This window comes from Anas platyrhynchos, chromosome 10 (assembly GCF_047663525.1).
Source record: "Anas platyrhynchos isolate ZD024472 breed Pekin duck chromosome 10, IASCAAS_PekinDuck_T2T, whole genome shotgun sequence".
Taxonomy (NCBI): Eukaryota; Metazoa; Chordata; class Aves; order Anseriformes; family Anatidae; genus Anas; species Anas platyrhynchos.
Window position 1 is genome coordinate 10123086 of NC_092596.1, and position 15891 is coordinate 10138976.

The 15891-nt window shown below is 37.7% G+C and overlaps 1 protein-coding gene across 3 annotated transcripts in view; it reads left to right on the forward strand.

Annotated features, from left to right (window-relative positions):
- Positions 1 to 15891, forward strand: part of TBC1D8B (TBC1 domain family member 8B) — a 38731-nt gene that overhangs the window by 12673 nt on the left and 10167 nt on the right. For 2 of the 3 annotated variants that reach the window (XM_038184497.2, XM_038184495.2), the window contains 10 exons: positions 598 to 823; positions 1315 to 1555; positions 3034 to 3241; positions 4848 to 5015; positions 6273 to 6422; positions 9006 to 9156; positions 10527 to 10741; positions 11105 to 11222; positions 11920 to 12205; positions 13288 to 13417. In XM_038184497.2, coding sequence (XP_038040425.2) covers positions 598 to 823; positions 1315 to 1555; positions 3034 to 3241; positions 4848 to 5015; positions 6273 to 6422; positions 9006 to 9156; positions 10527 to 10741; positions 11105 to 11222; positions 11920 to 12205; positions 13288 to 13417 — 1893 coding nt within the window. Of the gene's footprint in view, positions 1 to 597; positions 824 to 1314; positions 1556 to 3033; positions 3242 to 4847; positions 5016 to 6272; positions 6423 to 9005; positions 9157 to 10526; positions 10742 to 11104; positions 11223 to 11919; positions 12206 to 13287; positions 13434 to 15891 lie in introns of all 3 variants that reach the window. The other variant, XR_011811605.1, reaches the window with a different exon arrangement.

The following is a 15891-nucleotide window of genomic DNA, read 5'->3' on the forward strand; positions in this document are numbered from 1 at the left end:
ACAGGCATGCACCACAATTAGGAAAGGCTAAGTATTTTTTCCCTCTAAATGTTCACAAATAGTATGTTCCCTATAGAATGTCAAAGGACAGCACCATAATGTTGTATACTTCTGAGTGGGAAGTATGTGGCTGTTAACTTCAGCGTGCTCTGTTACTGTTTATCTGCTGGACATAGATTATTTCTTTTTGGTAAATGATACAGCAGATGCCTTTAGATAGTGGTCTGAAACTGATGATACATCACAATAATTTTCATAATGCCTAGGAAGCATATGGGATTTTTTTTTTGTTTGTTTGTTTTTTTTGAGGTACAATGCTTCACTTTGCATATACTAAATGTTTAGCTTAGGAATTCTTGTGATTAAGTAAGGAAAATACATTATTTTCAGATTGTGTATTTTGTACCTAAGTTGTGTGGGGAAACTCATTGTATATGTCTGAAATAGCACATTTGATTTATAACTTGTGTTTTGATTCTCAAACTATTTTTGCAGTTCTTAAATTTGCTATAAGAATACTCCATTGTATGTATGCAGGTGCATATATGACACTCACCTATGTGGACACATATAAAGTAACTGGTTCTTTTGTTTTAGGGTTTGATTGCTGAAGAGGGAAAAGGTTCTTTTGTAAAAGAAGAAGATCCTGAGAAGTTTCGTGAGGGTCTTATGAAGTTTGAAAGGTGTTTTGGATTACCAGAGCAGGAGAAGTTGGTTACCTATTACTCGTGCAGCTACTGGAAGGGCAGAGTGCCTTGTCAAGGATGGCTGTATCTCAGTACCAACTTCCTTAGCTTTTACTCATTTTTGCTGGGAGCAGAAAGTAAGTGAGCCTGGATGCTAAGCTTAGTCCCTTTATGTTTTGCTATGTATCTTTCAGATTTAGAGTAATCTTATATTCTGAGTAAACTATTTTGCCATGTGAATAGATGTTATCACAGAATAGAAAAAAACATAAACAAATAATGTAGGGAAATAAATACACTTATGAAACATACTTCAAAATGCCTGTTTTTTTCCCCTCTGTTAGATTCACAAATAAGGCACCAAAGAATGATTCACACCAAAGAGTGGTGTGTCTTTAGTGTTTTTATTTCTACGAGAGTCTTTCTAATTGTATTGTTTTATAGCAATTGTGAGGGAAATCTTTATTTTTTTTTGGCCTTGTGAATTTGTAGCCCTTTCCAAATGAGTTATTATTTAACTGTGTTGCTTAATTGTACTTCATTAGTGCTGTTGACTACCACTGTTCTTTGTTTAATAGATAGAAACTAGAGAGAAGTTACTCAGATCTGCCTATATTTGTATTTTCAGTAAAACTTATTATCTCCTGGGATGAAATATCAAAGCTTGAGAAGACTTCCAATGTTATCCTGACAGAGAGCATTCATGTCTGCTCCCGTGGGGAAGATCACTATTTTTCCATGTTTTTGCACATTAATGAAACATTCCTTCTCATGGAGCAGCTGGCAAACTATGCTGTTAGGAGGCTTTTTGACAAAGAGACATTTGAAAATGACCTAGTCCTTCATGACCCCCTGCAGATCACCAAGAGGTAACGTAATTGCTTGTAGTCTGTCTGCTCTGGGCCCAGTGCTTTTTTAAGACAAACGGGAGGAGAATCCTTGCCTCGGGGAGATAAATAAATGTTGGCAAAGCTCTTAAACAAGTATCTTGTTAAAAATTAGGATCAAAGTAATGTGAGGCATTATAACTTACTACTTTGCAGTAGCAGGAACTGATTACACCTTCAGAACTGGGCTCCTTTTATACAGTTTACAGTAGTTGAAGTTTTTAAAAGGCATTTTAGAAGCATCTAGAAATAGACACTGCAGTTCCATTCTTGATTTTCTAGCTAGTATCCTGATGAGGAAGGAGAAGGTGGAGAATAAATGATTAAATACACCTATATAGGTAATAACTGCATGGCCTTTCTGCTACAGGATATAGGTGATAAAATTGGTGAGTTATAGATGGGCGCGTGGCTTTCCTTGTTTATGGCAGTGTTTTAGGCAATGGAAAAGATGTGTATGTCAATAACCGGATGGTTAGAGTCCTTCCTTCTCAAGCAAGATGTGTGGTTATTTCATGTTGTAGAATTTGAGGTCTAGTTTCTGTAGAAGCAAATGTTGTCTGCTCAAGGAATTATTCAAATTCTCACTCAGATGTTGAAGTGATGATCTGCTAGTTACTGTGAAAAGCAGCCAGGAAAAGCAAGTCTATTGTTATGTAATTTAAATTCACATGAGGGGACTTTGTTGAAAATGTTATCCATACAAATAGAAAATATGATAAAGCATTTTTCTAATAAATTTCAGTCAGAACCTGATTTCCAGTAACTCCATTTTACTTGTTCCTAGTTAAAGCCCCTTGCAACTGCAATGTAAAAGGGAAAGGAGGGAAAAAAGCCAAGTCTTTAATTGTATAGTAAATAAAACCTGTTCTAGGTTGTATTTCCTGGGTAATTAATACCTCAATTTGGTAGCAATGCTGGAGAGAGATGGTGCTCTGTGACCAAAATGTTGATTGTGGTTGCAGTTATCTGTGAAGAATTTTTCCATGGCAGATGTCTACAACATGTGCTACATTTCTAGCTAATTGGCCCTCTGTCAAGCAAAAACTTGTTTTAGGTTTAAATGGATTATTTTGATGGGTTGGGAAACAGAGCAGGATTAGGCTAATAATATGGTTTTTTTTGTTGTTGTTGTTGTTTGTTTTCTCCATCATGTTTAGGTCCTGATTCAGCAAAGTGCTTCACTGTGTAAGAGCATGCTTGAATCTATTCCTGTTTAGTGAAGCATTTAAGTATTTTGTTAAGTGAGTGTATACAGGTTTGGTCCTACATTTTGTTGCATCTTTAGGCAAAATGCTGAGCCCTCCAGATGAACACCACAGATTATGGGAGAGCATGATGCTTACGTAACCTTTTCCTAAGGTATTTTAACTTTCTTTTTTTGTAAGGTCATTTAAATATATTTCTTTATTTTTTCCTCTTTTTTCCTCTTTGTGTTTTTTTTTTTCTTTTCAATCTAGAGGCCTAGAGAGCCGTGCCCACAGTGAACAGTTTAGTGCATTCTTCAGGCTACCCAAAGAAGAAACTTTGAAGGAAGTTCATGAGTGCTTCTTATGGGTTCCTTTCACTCATTACAACACCCACGGAAAAATGTGCATTTCAGAAAACTACATCTGCTTTGCTAGCCAGGATGGCAGCCTGTGCAGTGTAATCATTCCATTAAGAGAGGTAATGGAAACTACAGTCAGAGCCTGCTTTACCAGACGATTTGCGTTTGCATAGTTTAATGCCAATTTAGTAGATTTTTGTTACAATCTGTTTAGTTTATATGATGTCATAATTTCTCCTTACCTTGGATAGTGCATATAGCAATACTGGTTACAGAACTGCTTTCATGTTCCAGCACTGTCCCGTGTGTCTTTTTTGCCTTTTCCATAATTATTCTGATTTCTGTAGAAGAATACAGAATCCAATTTTTTAAATACTTTTTTTGTAAAATAAAAGCCCATGCTTAATTCTTGAGGCTGATTTAAGGGGAGATTCTCAAGATAGAAAGTAAAGGATTGAAGAGGGTAGATCTTGAAGACGATTGTTCTGCCATGTTATTTTCTTGCCTCTGTGGTGCCATTCACCTCTTTGCCGTAGTAGAGCAGTGCCATCTATTCAAACGTCTAGGAAAATCCATTGACAGTCTTCAGTGAGCAAATACCAACACCGTTACAGCTGGTAGTCTCAACAGACTGAATAAGGACCATATTGTCAAGGGCACAGCATTCAGAGTATTCTGTAGAGTACTGTAGCTAGCCCGTGGAATAAAGTCTAGGGGAAAAACCCTTCATCCCTGTGCTAACTTCATGTGATCCAGGGCATCTCATGTGATTGCCACATTTCAGTCTTTTGGTGTTGGAAGCCCTTCAGCAGCACCTGGGCTTGTAATACAATAGCTTAAAAATTAACCAGGCTCTGTAATTGCTCTGTATACTCTGTGTACACACCGCCAATGTGAGACACCCGACAGTGCAGTGAACGGAGCTGATTTCAGCAATGCATTTGGTGTTCCCCACCCAGACAAGGGACTTTATTTGATCTTCTGTAAATAGTCTTGCAAACAATAGTGACTTCTATAAGCTGTAAAAAAAAACAAAAAAAAAAAACACAGAAGAGGCTGTGTTAAAGGATCTGACTCTAAATGCTCTCATGCAGATTGTCAGGTACTGCAGAGTTGTTTTGTTTCAGCAGTCTTTCATTCTTTGCTTTCAACAATGTAAAAGCATCAGCAATGACAGCCACTCCAACTATTCACTGTTGTCTTGTAAGAACGTGCATTATTAAAGTGTATTAACTGCTCTAATCTGTAACTGTTCCATTGTGGCAATTAAAAGCAGCTCCAACTGTCATGTTACGACAGCTGTCATTGAAAGGGTATTCTCAGTGGAAATTCCTTCTTGTGAAACTTGATTTGTTTGATTACTTGCAAGAGCCAGGTTTTGTCTGTTTTTGGATGGTAAGAAAAGAACGTAACAGCTCCAGCAGATAGAAGGAGGGAAGATATTCAGATACATACCGTACTTACAGCTGAGAGAACCCTTTCAAAGATTTTTTTTTTTTTTTGGTACTCTGTAGAAAAACTATCACAAATCCTATTGCCTTGTATTAAAATAGCTCTAAACCACTGAGCTGTAAAGTAGTAAGTTACTTGCATGACTAATTCTATTTGTATGGTGCTACTGTTGTCATACTACTGTTTCATGTATGTCTATGTTTTTAATTTTTTTTCTTTTAGAAGCAATTTGTTGAGATGAGTTGCATAATTAATATATCCTTGTCTCCGTAGGTCATAGGGGTGGATAAGGCTGATCCAGCCAACAGAGGAGTCAGCATTAGTACCAAAGGAAAAAGAGCTTTTCGTTTCACTGAGGTTAAAGATTTCGAACAGCTTGTCACAAAGCTCCAAATCAAATGCAATGCAACTTCAAATCCACAGCATATCATAAGTACAGAGGTAACTGTTCACCGAATTCTAATTTCTTATTACCTATTCCTAGGAATTAGGTTTTCTAGTCTTACATTGTCTGCTTCACCTCTAGATTACAGGTTGTCTTTTTCTATTTTTTTTAAATCACGTTTCCATTTCTTGCTTTCAGAGCCTTCACTTTGAAGTCTGATGTAAAAAAAAAAATAGTCTGATATAAAGAGTGATATAAAAATATGTTTTGCTCTGTTTTTGTCAGCTGACTCTTTGAGTCAGAAAGATGATGGAATAATTGTAAGTGTGCTTCTGGATGTGAGGAAAGCTGTGTGTAGTTGCATGCATAAGAAATAAGAAAACAATGACAAAACAGCCCAAGCAAGCATTACTCATTACAGTTTCTGTATCTCTTCCATGAAGATTTTCTCTTGAGAAAAATGTAATTAGCTGGAGTAGTGTCTAAAATGACGGCTGTAAGAAAATGATCAGTGTCTCAGCAAAGTCTCTAATTTTTTGCGTCTTATGAGTTAGTAGATGCAAGTGGAGTAATAAAAGCAAAATAGTTTGATATCAGCAGAAATGTTCAGCTAGCAAGGGTACATGTAGCACAACCCTGAGAGACCTGAGTGGTAAGGTCTGCTTCTCAAGGGCATTCCCCTTCAGACCACCTTCTTTTGGGTAATATTTGCATTGTTTTGGCATAGTGAAATGAGTTGTGTAGCTTTGGTTTTAAGGTGAGGAAAAACAAATAACTCAGTGCCCATGTGAAACGAGAATGTGTTGAACAATAATGTTACATTATGTTTTCTTTGGATTCTTTGGCTTTATTTTCTATCAGGTTTTGAAAAACAATCCAGGTTCTAATGCCGTTTTTGAAATGCTCTTAGCATTTCTGTATAGTTCTATATGGCTCCATTTAAATTAATGTGTTTTTTTTTACTTGATGGTCTGGCCTCCCTGTCTATTATAATTTTCATAATGAGTTTTTGTCCTTTATAATTAAGTTCTTGGCTGTAGAGATGGATTTTTCAAGTGGAGCCTCCTGATAGCCTGGCTGTGCAGAACAGGGACTGCTGGTTCTCATTTATTTTGGAAGTTTGTTCATGCATATATGAATCCTATGCAAGTCTAAATTTTAAAACTGTGCCTGGTAGTGGTAAATTAATATCATAAACAAAGGTAGTCTAGAAACAAAAACAGTTTCTGCGATCAGTACTGCTTCTTGAAGGATTGTTTCGCATTTATAACTACCGTTTGTTAATTTTTTTGTTTGTTTGTTTATTTATGAAGGTTGCAACTAGTTCTGCCTCTGATAGTCCAAAGGATTTTGATGAGTTACCAGCAAAGACGGGTCAGAGAGATACCAGCAAAACCGTCAGTACAGAAGCCCTAATGACTGTCTACCATCCTCAGGATGCTGAGAATCTAGACTCTAAAATGGTAAGGGATAAAAATGGCCAACAGGCTTTGGAACCTAATTGGAAAGGAGTTAAGTATATTCCAAATGTACTCCAGCAAGGCTTCTGATTTCCTCTGGGGCTTTGCCAATCTTCTTTCATCTGCATGTTCTGTATTTTGAGTCCACAGGGTGCTTCTTCATGGCTCCATTCAATTTTCTGCTCATCTTGTTTAATAATGATACGTCTTATCTTCATGGAGCTAATTCCTCTTGCTCTTCCAGCCCCTCAGGGAAGAGTTGGCTGTTTGTTTTGTGATAGCTAACATATTTCATATCTTTCTGAATTGTCAAGGTAGAAAGTCACTACAAATGCTTTGGGAACAAGGAGAATGTTATCAGGAAATTGACTTCATTTCTTCATTGCTTCATTCTTTTTGTACTTCTTTGTAACAAAGTTATGCTCTGGAGATTTTTTTTTAATTATTATTTTTTTAGTAAGATGTACTCATTTTGATTCTCCAAAATGTGTGCAACAAGACAATTTTTATTTTAAAATTAGTCTTTCAGCAAAATAGGGTAAATTCAGATATGGAATTTATGATACCAGAAAATAAACACCCCTTTGGCAGGGATGAAAGCAATACAGGTTTTTAAGTTCTGCTTTTTATAGCACAATGAACAGAAGTGGGCAAAATCTACTTTTCCTTTCTGCAGATCACCTTGAATTGCTTTAGCAATATTAAATCTTACTGCTGCATGTGTAGAAAACATAGTGGCAGTGTTCACCCTGTCTTAGCGCTGAAGCATCTCATGGGATGCAACACCCGATTGTCAGTTGGCTTTGCTTCAGAGAAATTGAATTGCTTTTTTAGGTGCATAATCAATAGTTTATTAGAAGCCTTATACCTCACAAAGGACCTGTTTCACTGCTGCCAATGAAACTTTCTACCTCCCTCTACTCTGCAGGTAAATGCCTCTTACTTCAGTTATGTTTGAGTAGGGAATTTTTGCTAGTTTTCCCTCTGAAGCAGGTTTTACATACGTGGCTGGTCCTACTAAGTTCAGATGCATACACAGTTGTTTTGTGTTTTGACAGTAATTGCTATTTTGTAAAATGTTCTCTCTAGTCAATAAATATCTGATGAAATGTTAAACCGATAGGGGGTTTTCAGCTATTAGTTCCCCTCCTTAATCCAAATAGACTTCATTCTCCTGCAGTTTTCCCTGATTATTGATTCTCTCCAGTTGCTATGTGGAGTTCATGCAGATAAACTGAGGAGAGATTTAGAAACTGTGGCAAAACAAATGACACTGATGCCATGTCATCCCTCTCTGCTTTCCACCATTTGTATGCACTCCGTTCCAAATCTGTTAACTGGTGTAATGCAACAAAGCGTGATGAATCAGACAAAAGGAGAGTAGCCTGTTTTGCCTGTTGAGCTTCCATGGGATATTATCTCATCTCTGTCAGTGTTGCTACATTTTTATTGCTGTTAGCAAGAACAATTCATAAACACATTGAAGTCACGGTACGTTACTTCATCTGAATAACTAAGCAGGTATCTGTGACAGTATGATTTCATCTTGCAAATAATCATATGCTTAACTACCTTGTGCCATCATGGCCAGATGCTTTTCTCATAGCTTGTTTGTTAGAGCTCTCAAATTAGCACAGAGAAAACTGGAACCACACAAATGATCTGAACCTTCTCCCTATTTTTCTTGGTTATCTTTTCTACTGCTTTCTCTCAGTTCTGTCTTTTTTTCCTTATTCTATCAACTTGCTCTTTACCAATAAAATTTTATGCTGTTTATGATAAAGCATGAATAAAAAATGGAGTATAAGGGTACTTTAAAATTGGCCCAAGTTGTAATCAGATTTGTGTGTGTGTGTTTGTATATCATATAAACATATGTATATTTACATGGAAAGAGCTGACAAAGAATCTTACAAGTACCTCTGTTTTTCTGCCAAAAGAATCATTAAATGTGAATTTGCTTATTTGTTTGAAAATCCAGTTTACTTACAAATCCAGTTTACTTACATTTATTATCCTTTATTTATTCAAGTGGGAAGTAAAGAAAAAGTGTAACTTTCAAGTGACCTGAAGGTGAAAGGGGTTGATTGCTTGGTATCCTAATACATCAGATAGGAGTCCTCAAGTGAAGTTAGAAGAACGCAGATTTATCTGAGTTCAGAAAGCAGTTTGCAGGGATAAAACCTGCTGTGGGTTTTTGTGTTGTTAATTTCAGAGAGATTGCCTCTGTTGAGGTCATGCCTGCACCTCAATTTGTTGCAGAATGGAGGAGGAATTTGTGGATATTTTGACTGACTTTGCTGTCCTTTGGCACTTACTGTTGGTTCTTGTCAGATGGAATACTGGATTAGGTTTACCTTTTGTCTGGTCTGGTGTAGAAATTCTTGTAAGAATTAAGAATGTAAAAGATTCTTGTAAGAATACTTTAAAGAATGGTTATGTAGGAGATTCAATTGTATCCCAGACTTAAACTATGCATGGATTATGTTTTTGCTCTGATCAGCATCAGCATTCATTTCAGATATCAAACGTGAGAGAATCTTCCGGTTTACTTAGTAGTCTTTTTTTTTTTTTTCCTTTTTGTAGTTGAAAGAAAAAATGAAAGAACAGTCCTGGAACATCCTCTTTGTCGAGCGGGGACACGGTGTCAGTATGTTTCGAACAAAGAAGACTCGAGACTTGGTGGTAAGAGGGATCCCGGAGGCCTTACGAGGAGAGCTCTGGCTGCTGTTCTCAGGTATTGCCTAGCAAGTATAATTGATTCATTTTGTAGACTCCGCTGTATGGATGCTCTAGTTACTTACTGACAGTAGTATGCCCAAACAAACAAACAAACAAAAAACTTATTTCCTCTGTCAACTTATCTAAATCTTTCTGAAGAAAGATTTCAAAAGATTTCAAAAGAATAGACACATTTATTCTGTTCTGCATTGATTCAAACTAAACCTGTGTCATCTTCTACAACAAACTCAAAAATAGTAAGACTATGAGTTCAAGGGGACAATCAGTTTCAGCAGTGTCTATTTACTTGCTAAAAAGAAAAGCAAGTTTGCAGGACCATTTTTCAATTGTTTTGGTGTAATCTTTCTGAGACGATAGTGTTCCTAGGCAAAAAAAAAAAAGTTTTCTATTTGTCTCTAGTATGGGTAGCTCCTTGTTATACACCGTTGCTTGGTTGAGAGTGAGAAGTGTACAGGAATTGTGGACTTTGATACGCATAAGGGATCTCTTGCCAAAACTCTGAGTATACTTTTGTGGCTTTCTGCTGTAGAACACACCTGTGTCAGAGCACTTAATGTGAGGAAGTGGAGGCCTGGGGAATTAAGGCATTGCTTTAAAAGGTGCTTAGAAGGCACTTCTGTGCACTTGTTATTCCCATTCACTTAAACACTTACAAAGGTGGTAGCCACTGACAGGTAAGCTGAGTTGATTCAGAAAATGAGCTGCAGATTCTCAGGAGACCTTTCCCACTACCTGTACTCATGGTGTTCCCCTGGGCAGAGCATTCTGCTGTTCTAAAGGGTCTGTTTATTGTAACAAATATGTTTTAACCTACTCATTCAGCATACTGCTGTATGGTAGTTCTTTTTGAGGACAAGTGAATGTGGATTTCTTTGCTAGTGTTCTTTGAGTGTTTATGTAGACATGTATGCTTCTGGTACCAGATATCTCTATCTTGGATTGTGTTGACATAAAAAGTTATGGAATGAATTAGGTAAATATCAATCCGTTGCCAAGTTTTTTCTAATCTGTCACCAGTTCTACAAAAGGAAAAGTATTTGCCTGAAAACTTAAGCAAAATTGTAGGTGAAAGGAAGCTGCTTTTTCCCTGCAATGAAACAGGAAAAAAAATAAGTCAAAATCAACTGTATAATGGATAGTGTCTGGAATATGGAAAGAAATATACTCCAGGCTTTACTTTATTTTGCTTTTCTATTTTTATTTCATAGTGATTGTGTTAATGACAGTAGAATTACTCTGTTACATTACTGCAATAGCAGCTGGAGATATCTTAGTAAACACCAGAAATGTTTGTATAAATTGCAGAGAATTATGTACATACTTTATTGTTGCCCTCTAATGCTGTGCAATAACACTTATTTGCAGGTGCTGTAAATGATATGGCATCCAACCCTGGTTATTACACCGAGTTAGTGGAAAAATCCTTAGGAACATGCACATTAGCTACTGATGAAATCGAACGAGATTTACGTCGTTCCTTGCCTGAGCATCCTGCTTTTCAAAGTGACACAGGAATTTCTGCACTCAGGAGAGTTCTGACGGCTTATGCCTACAGGAATCCCCAAATTGGATATTGTCAGGTACAGCAGTTTTGAGAATCTTAATATTGGTTGTCTGAACATTAGTTTACCATATCAGTATTGTGGCACCTCATAAAAATCAGTCAGAAATACGTAAAAGTTTCCTTCTCAGTGGTTCACCTGCATTGCTTATTTCATCCCCCTGCATGACTTACATATTTTTATGTAGTTTAAATACTATGCTCTGTATTTGATGATGTAGAGGTACAAATACTACACTGGATAAGGCTGTAGGTTATCCCAACACCCCTGAACACATGCTGTGAAATGTCATCAGAAGTATAAACTCTAACAAATGACAAAACGGTTTTCTTTTCATTGTCTTATCATGTGAATGTTTCCTTCCCTGTTAAAATGTTACAGGCAATGAACATTTTGACATCAGTACTTCTGCTGTATGCTAAAGAGGAAGAAGCATTCTGGCTGTTGGTTGCTGTGTGTGAAAGGATGCTACCCGATTATTTCAATCGTCGAATCATTGGTAACATCAGTCTATCTTTTGGTCTGTCTAGAACTGAATATAAGCAATCATTCTGTGAGAACAAGTGTAAGGAATGAGCTGAAGCCTGAACAGTGCAGAGAAACTGTGGTGTTTGGTTCAGTATTTTAAAGCAGAAAATGGAAGTAACAGAACATCCCAAGATCCTCCATAAGAGAGTGTGGATGTGACTTTCAAACATTGTCATTATTCTAGGGAAGTAGTGAAGTAGTCACGTAGACTATTACACACTTCTTTCAGAATTGTAACTGCAGTTCATACTATTTATTGTAATTTACCCAGCTTAAATAAAAAGAAACAGAGTTACTCCAGGAGCAGACTTAGTCTTTGATCTGGTACTCAATGCTTGCAGCTTTAAATGCTAGAAGAAAATTGCATGTGAAGTTTCTCTGTCATTGCAGAGAGGGTGTATCGACTGACAGGAGAATCATTAGCAGTAACCATGCACCCACACGGGTGCTAATATACTTTACAACGCGCAAGCCTCTGGACCCAGATATAGAGTGCATAGCTTCCAGCACAGCGAACGGAGCCAGTGGTGCCATGCAGCTGGGTCTCTGCTTGTTTTTACATCAAAGTCGCACTAGGATAGGGGCTAGGTTTCTGGCCAGTGCTCTGAGAAAACTGTGCTTCTGTGTATTAAGATTTGGGTGGTGGTTTTGTTATCCTCTCCCTGCAGGTGCCTTGGTAGATCAGGCAGTGTTTGAGGAGCTCATCAGGGTTCATCTGCCTCAGTTGACAGACCACATGACGGACATGACTTTTTTCTCCTCGGTCTCTCTCTCCTGGTTCCTTACCCTTTTTATCAGTGTGCTGCCTATTGAAAGTGCAGTCAATGTGGTGGACTGTTTCTTCTATGATGGAATAAAGGCAATCTTGCAGCTGGGTCTCGCAGTGCTGGAATACAACATGGAGAAGTTGTTGACTTGTAAGGATGATGCAGAGGCCGTGACTGTGCTCAACAGGTATCAGTGTAACTGCTGTTCTTACAGGCAGTGTAGCAGCTGCTGTAATTTCAAACAGATATGTCATTTCCTCTGAAAATCCTATCTTCTCTTTATCTTTGTCATATGTTGCATGTTTGAGTGGGGTAGGAACTAATGAGGAAAACGAGGAATTAATGGGAATTAATGAGGAAAATGTAATTTTTACTTTATGATGCCATGCAGCCTGATATTTATTGTGAAACCTAACTGTGCTCATTAAAATTTTTAGCACTTAATAGCAATAAGAGCACATTCAGCCAGTTTCTAATTTATTAAAATTTAAAATAGCAGTGAAATTTTAATTTTCACTTGAACCAAACAAGCTGCAGCTTCCTCTTGACACTCAAGCTTTTGATGACTATTGTGAACTCTTTGTGAACTCTGACTTTCAACACTTTATCCGGCTGCAACACTTCCATTGCATGGTAAATCCAGCCTGCAGCATTCTGATGGTTGTAAAAAATAATGACGGTAGTTTGCCTCGCCTCAAGAAAAAGGAAGCTATTACTCCATAGAAGTTTTTCTCTGCTTTCTCAGTGTTGGCAAAGGAACTGGCTAACCTCTGTGATGGAACTGTTTAGTCTGGTTTTGTAGGTGCGATGAAGAGTGCAGATCAGGCATGTCCTGGTTTGTGCATCTGAGGGAATTAAAATTGCCTCAGTTGCAGTTCAGCCTAAGCATCCATTTCTCTCTCCCAGTTATGTAGTACATTGCTGCTAGGTGGATTAGAGAACCAGGAGAAAGCCAAGTGAAAGGGAGCTCGAGAGGTCTCTAATCTAACTTCCCACTCCAGAAAAGACTACTGCTAGGTCACGTCAGCCATGTTACTGCCTAGCTGGGTCTTAAAAGCTCCAAGGCTAGAGGCTCTGCAACCTTCTTTGGGTAGCCAGTTCTGTTGTTTGTGTGTCTGTGCTATTGTTACAGCATATTGGTGCTATTCATGCTGATATTCTTTTATTTTTTCCATTCTCTGCTCACTTTTTCTTTAGTAGATGCTGATGTTGTCCTTGTGTTGTGATAATCTGCTTCCTGCTGATATCTCGTGTGTTTCCTTCACACAGGTTTTTTGACAGTGTCACCAACAAAGACAGTCCTTTGCCTCCAGCTGTGCAGCAGGGCGCCAACCTCAGCGATACGAAGAGTGACCACCCAAAAGTGGACATTACTGATTTGATCCGAGAGTCAAACGAAGTATGTGTTCTTGTGGGTAAGGTTTTGCATCCCTTGCAGTGTTTACATTATTGCATGGGCTGGCTACAAACCAGATAGAAAACCTCTCTAGATTGGTAGGAATTAGGCTCTGCGTTTTCCTAAGTCTCGCTGAAAACCTTGTAGGTTATGGGATAGGTTTGTTTTGTTTTGTATTTGTTTATTCTTTTAACTGCCTGGAATGTGTTTGCTAGGCTGTCCTGAGTGGAGTTCCCTGGTTTCATCACAGGTCACATATTGCTGTCCACTCTGTCAGCTAAACGACAGAGTGTGTGGGAGAAGCAGCCCTTGCATTTACTGATTTGAGGCTGATTACATTGTAGATGGTGGTAACATTTGGCATACAGGACAGTGCAGGAAACTGTGCTTGTGTAGTTTATTGCACTGATGAAACGGATGTTTTGAGGTGTGTTGGGTGAGGAAGACAAATTATGGTATTTTAACACTTCCTTTGAGTTTGCTACTTTTGATTTCTGCAGCGTTCTAGCTTCCCAGGTCTATAACGGGGAGGAAGTGGCTTCTCATTCTTATTTTGTCCTCAGATTTTCATTAGGCAGTTCCTTCCTTGGCATGATTTAGATCAGGGCATTAATCCATTGTAGATAGGTTTCTCTTTATCCAATGCAAAATGAAAAGCAAGCTGATAGAAAAGATAGGTTAGTGGTTTGAGTTTTTTTTTTCTATTAGCTGGCTTCTTTTACCTGTATGATGCTTTTCTGACTCTCATTCATATGTTTCCAGTGAAAGAGCCACAGTGCATCTCTTTAGGAAAAATGTTGCAGCATTCACTCAAAAAAGATTAGCTAGCTATTATTTCTATAATTAAAGAATGGTGTCTCTCTTCTTTTTTTTTTATTTGTATTTTTTACCTGAGAAGAGGGCTTTGCTTTTAGTGCAGTGAACAAAGCCAAGAAACAGAAATTCAAGATCTCTTGGAGTATCTTTATAGCATTAGGTTAATTATACAAAATGTCACTATTTCTGCTGTCGCTGTTGTTTCACAAGAATGTTATACCGAAGAATCACTTTAAGACTCTTATAAGAAGTAGTGCAAACTATTACAGGTCTTTCTTGCCATGGTGAGGTCTGAAAGTATGAGCATGAATACTTGCGGAATGAAGAATAGATGTGGTAAATAACAAAGTGCTGGATGTTACGTTCTGAAGTGTAAGCTGAAGTTTTCATGGAGAGAGAATAATTACTGACAGACAGAGAAAGCAAAAGGAACTCGCTTTCTTTTTCTCCTGCTGTTTTAGTCAGGTGACTGGACCAAAATTGTAATAGTGTCTTGATTAGGTATGGCTTCTGAAAATTGATTTGGGCAGATCTTTGAATGTGAATCTCCCATTTCCAAGCTGACAGTCCTGCTCCCAGGCCTTTATCCCCATTTTTATCTCATGGCCCCTTTTTGGCTGTAAACTTGGATCTTCAGATGAAACTGAATTTTGTCAGTGCTGGTAAGTGTTGCAACCCTTTGTTTGAGAATTGCTGATACAAAGTGAGAGTCAATTTCTCACTTCCCTTTTAGACTAGACAGTTCATTTCAACACAGTTCAGTTCTGGTATAGGGTTTTATTTTCATATGACTGTTGAATTCACATTGAACAAATTTTGAAATGGGAAGATTGCTGCAATGGAAAGTTGTCCCTCTGCAGACAGGTCTAGTTACTAATCATGAATAAGTGACCAGAGATGTTCTTTGTGGTACTGTTGCTTCACATAGGTATTCAGAAACAGATGAGACTAAATGAAAAGTTATGGAGTCAGAGCTTAAAATTATGTTCAGCTTTACGTCGTTAGGACTCAGATACAAACACAAGCTTTATTCTTTTCTAGTCTAATCAGGTATGAAGAAGTCATGCTTAACTGGTGAATGGAAATATGAATTTATCACACTTACCCAGAGTTAGTTTATACATCTTGTTTATATTCTTAGCGAGGCCGTTGCACAATGTCAGTGTCTGGAGGTCTGATTAGTGAATGCATTGTGACTCAAAGATGCAATTCCTCTGTTTCCCTTTTGTTTCATGACAGAAATATGCTGCTAGGGGTCTTCACATACAGAACTACAGTTCTGGAAAAGAACTGCAGAGTTCATCCAGTTCAGCTTCGTCTCCAGGGTACACCCCGATCATCCTTGAAAAATGTCTAATATTAAAACTTTGACAAAGAGAACCTGCAACAACTTTAGCCCATTGTAGCTTTTATGTACCTTTAACCGCAAAATATCCTAATATCCAGTATAACTCATCTTAGGTGCTCATAAAGAGCTGTTGAGGAAAATCAATTGCATCTTTCTCTGCAAATCCTTGTTGCTATTAAATTGTTATTCATCTCTTACCACTTCAGCTCTGGTTTCTTCTTTTTCTAGATTCAGTATGAACAGTTCGTTCAACCTTTCTTCAAAATGCATGTGTTCAGATTCTTTTTATGACTGTTGAAGTCTTTCATACTTT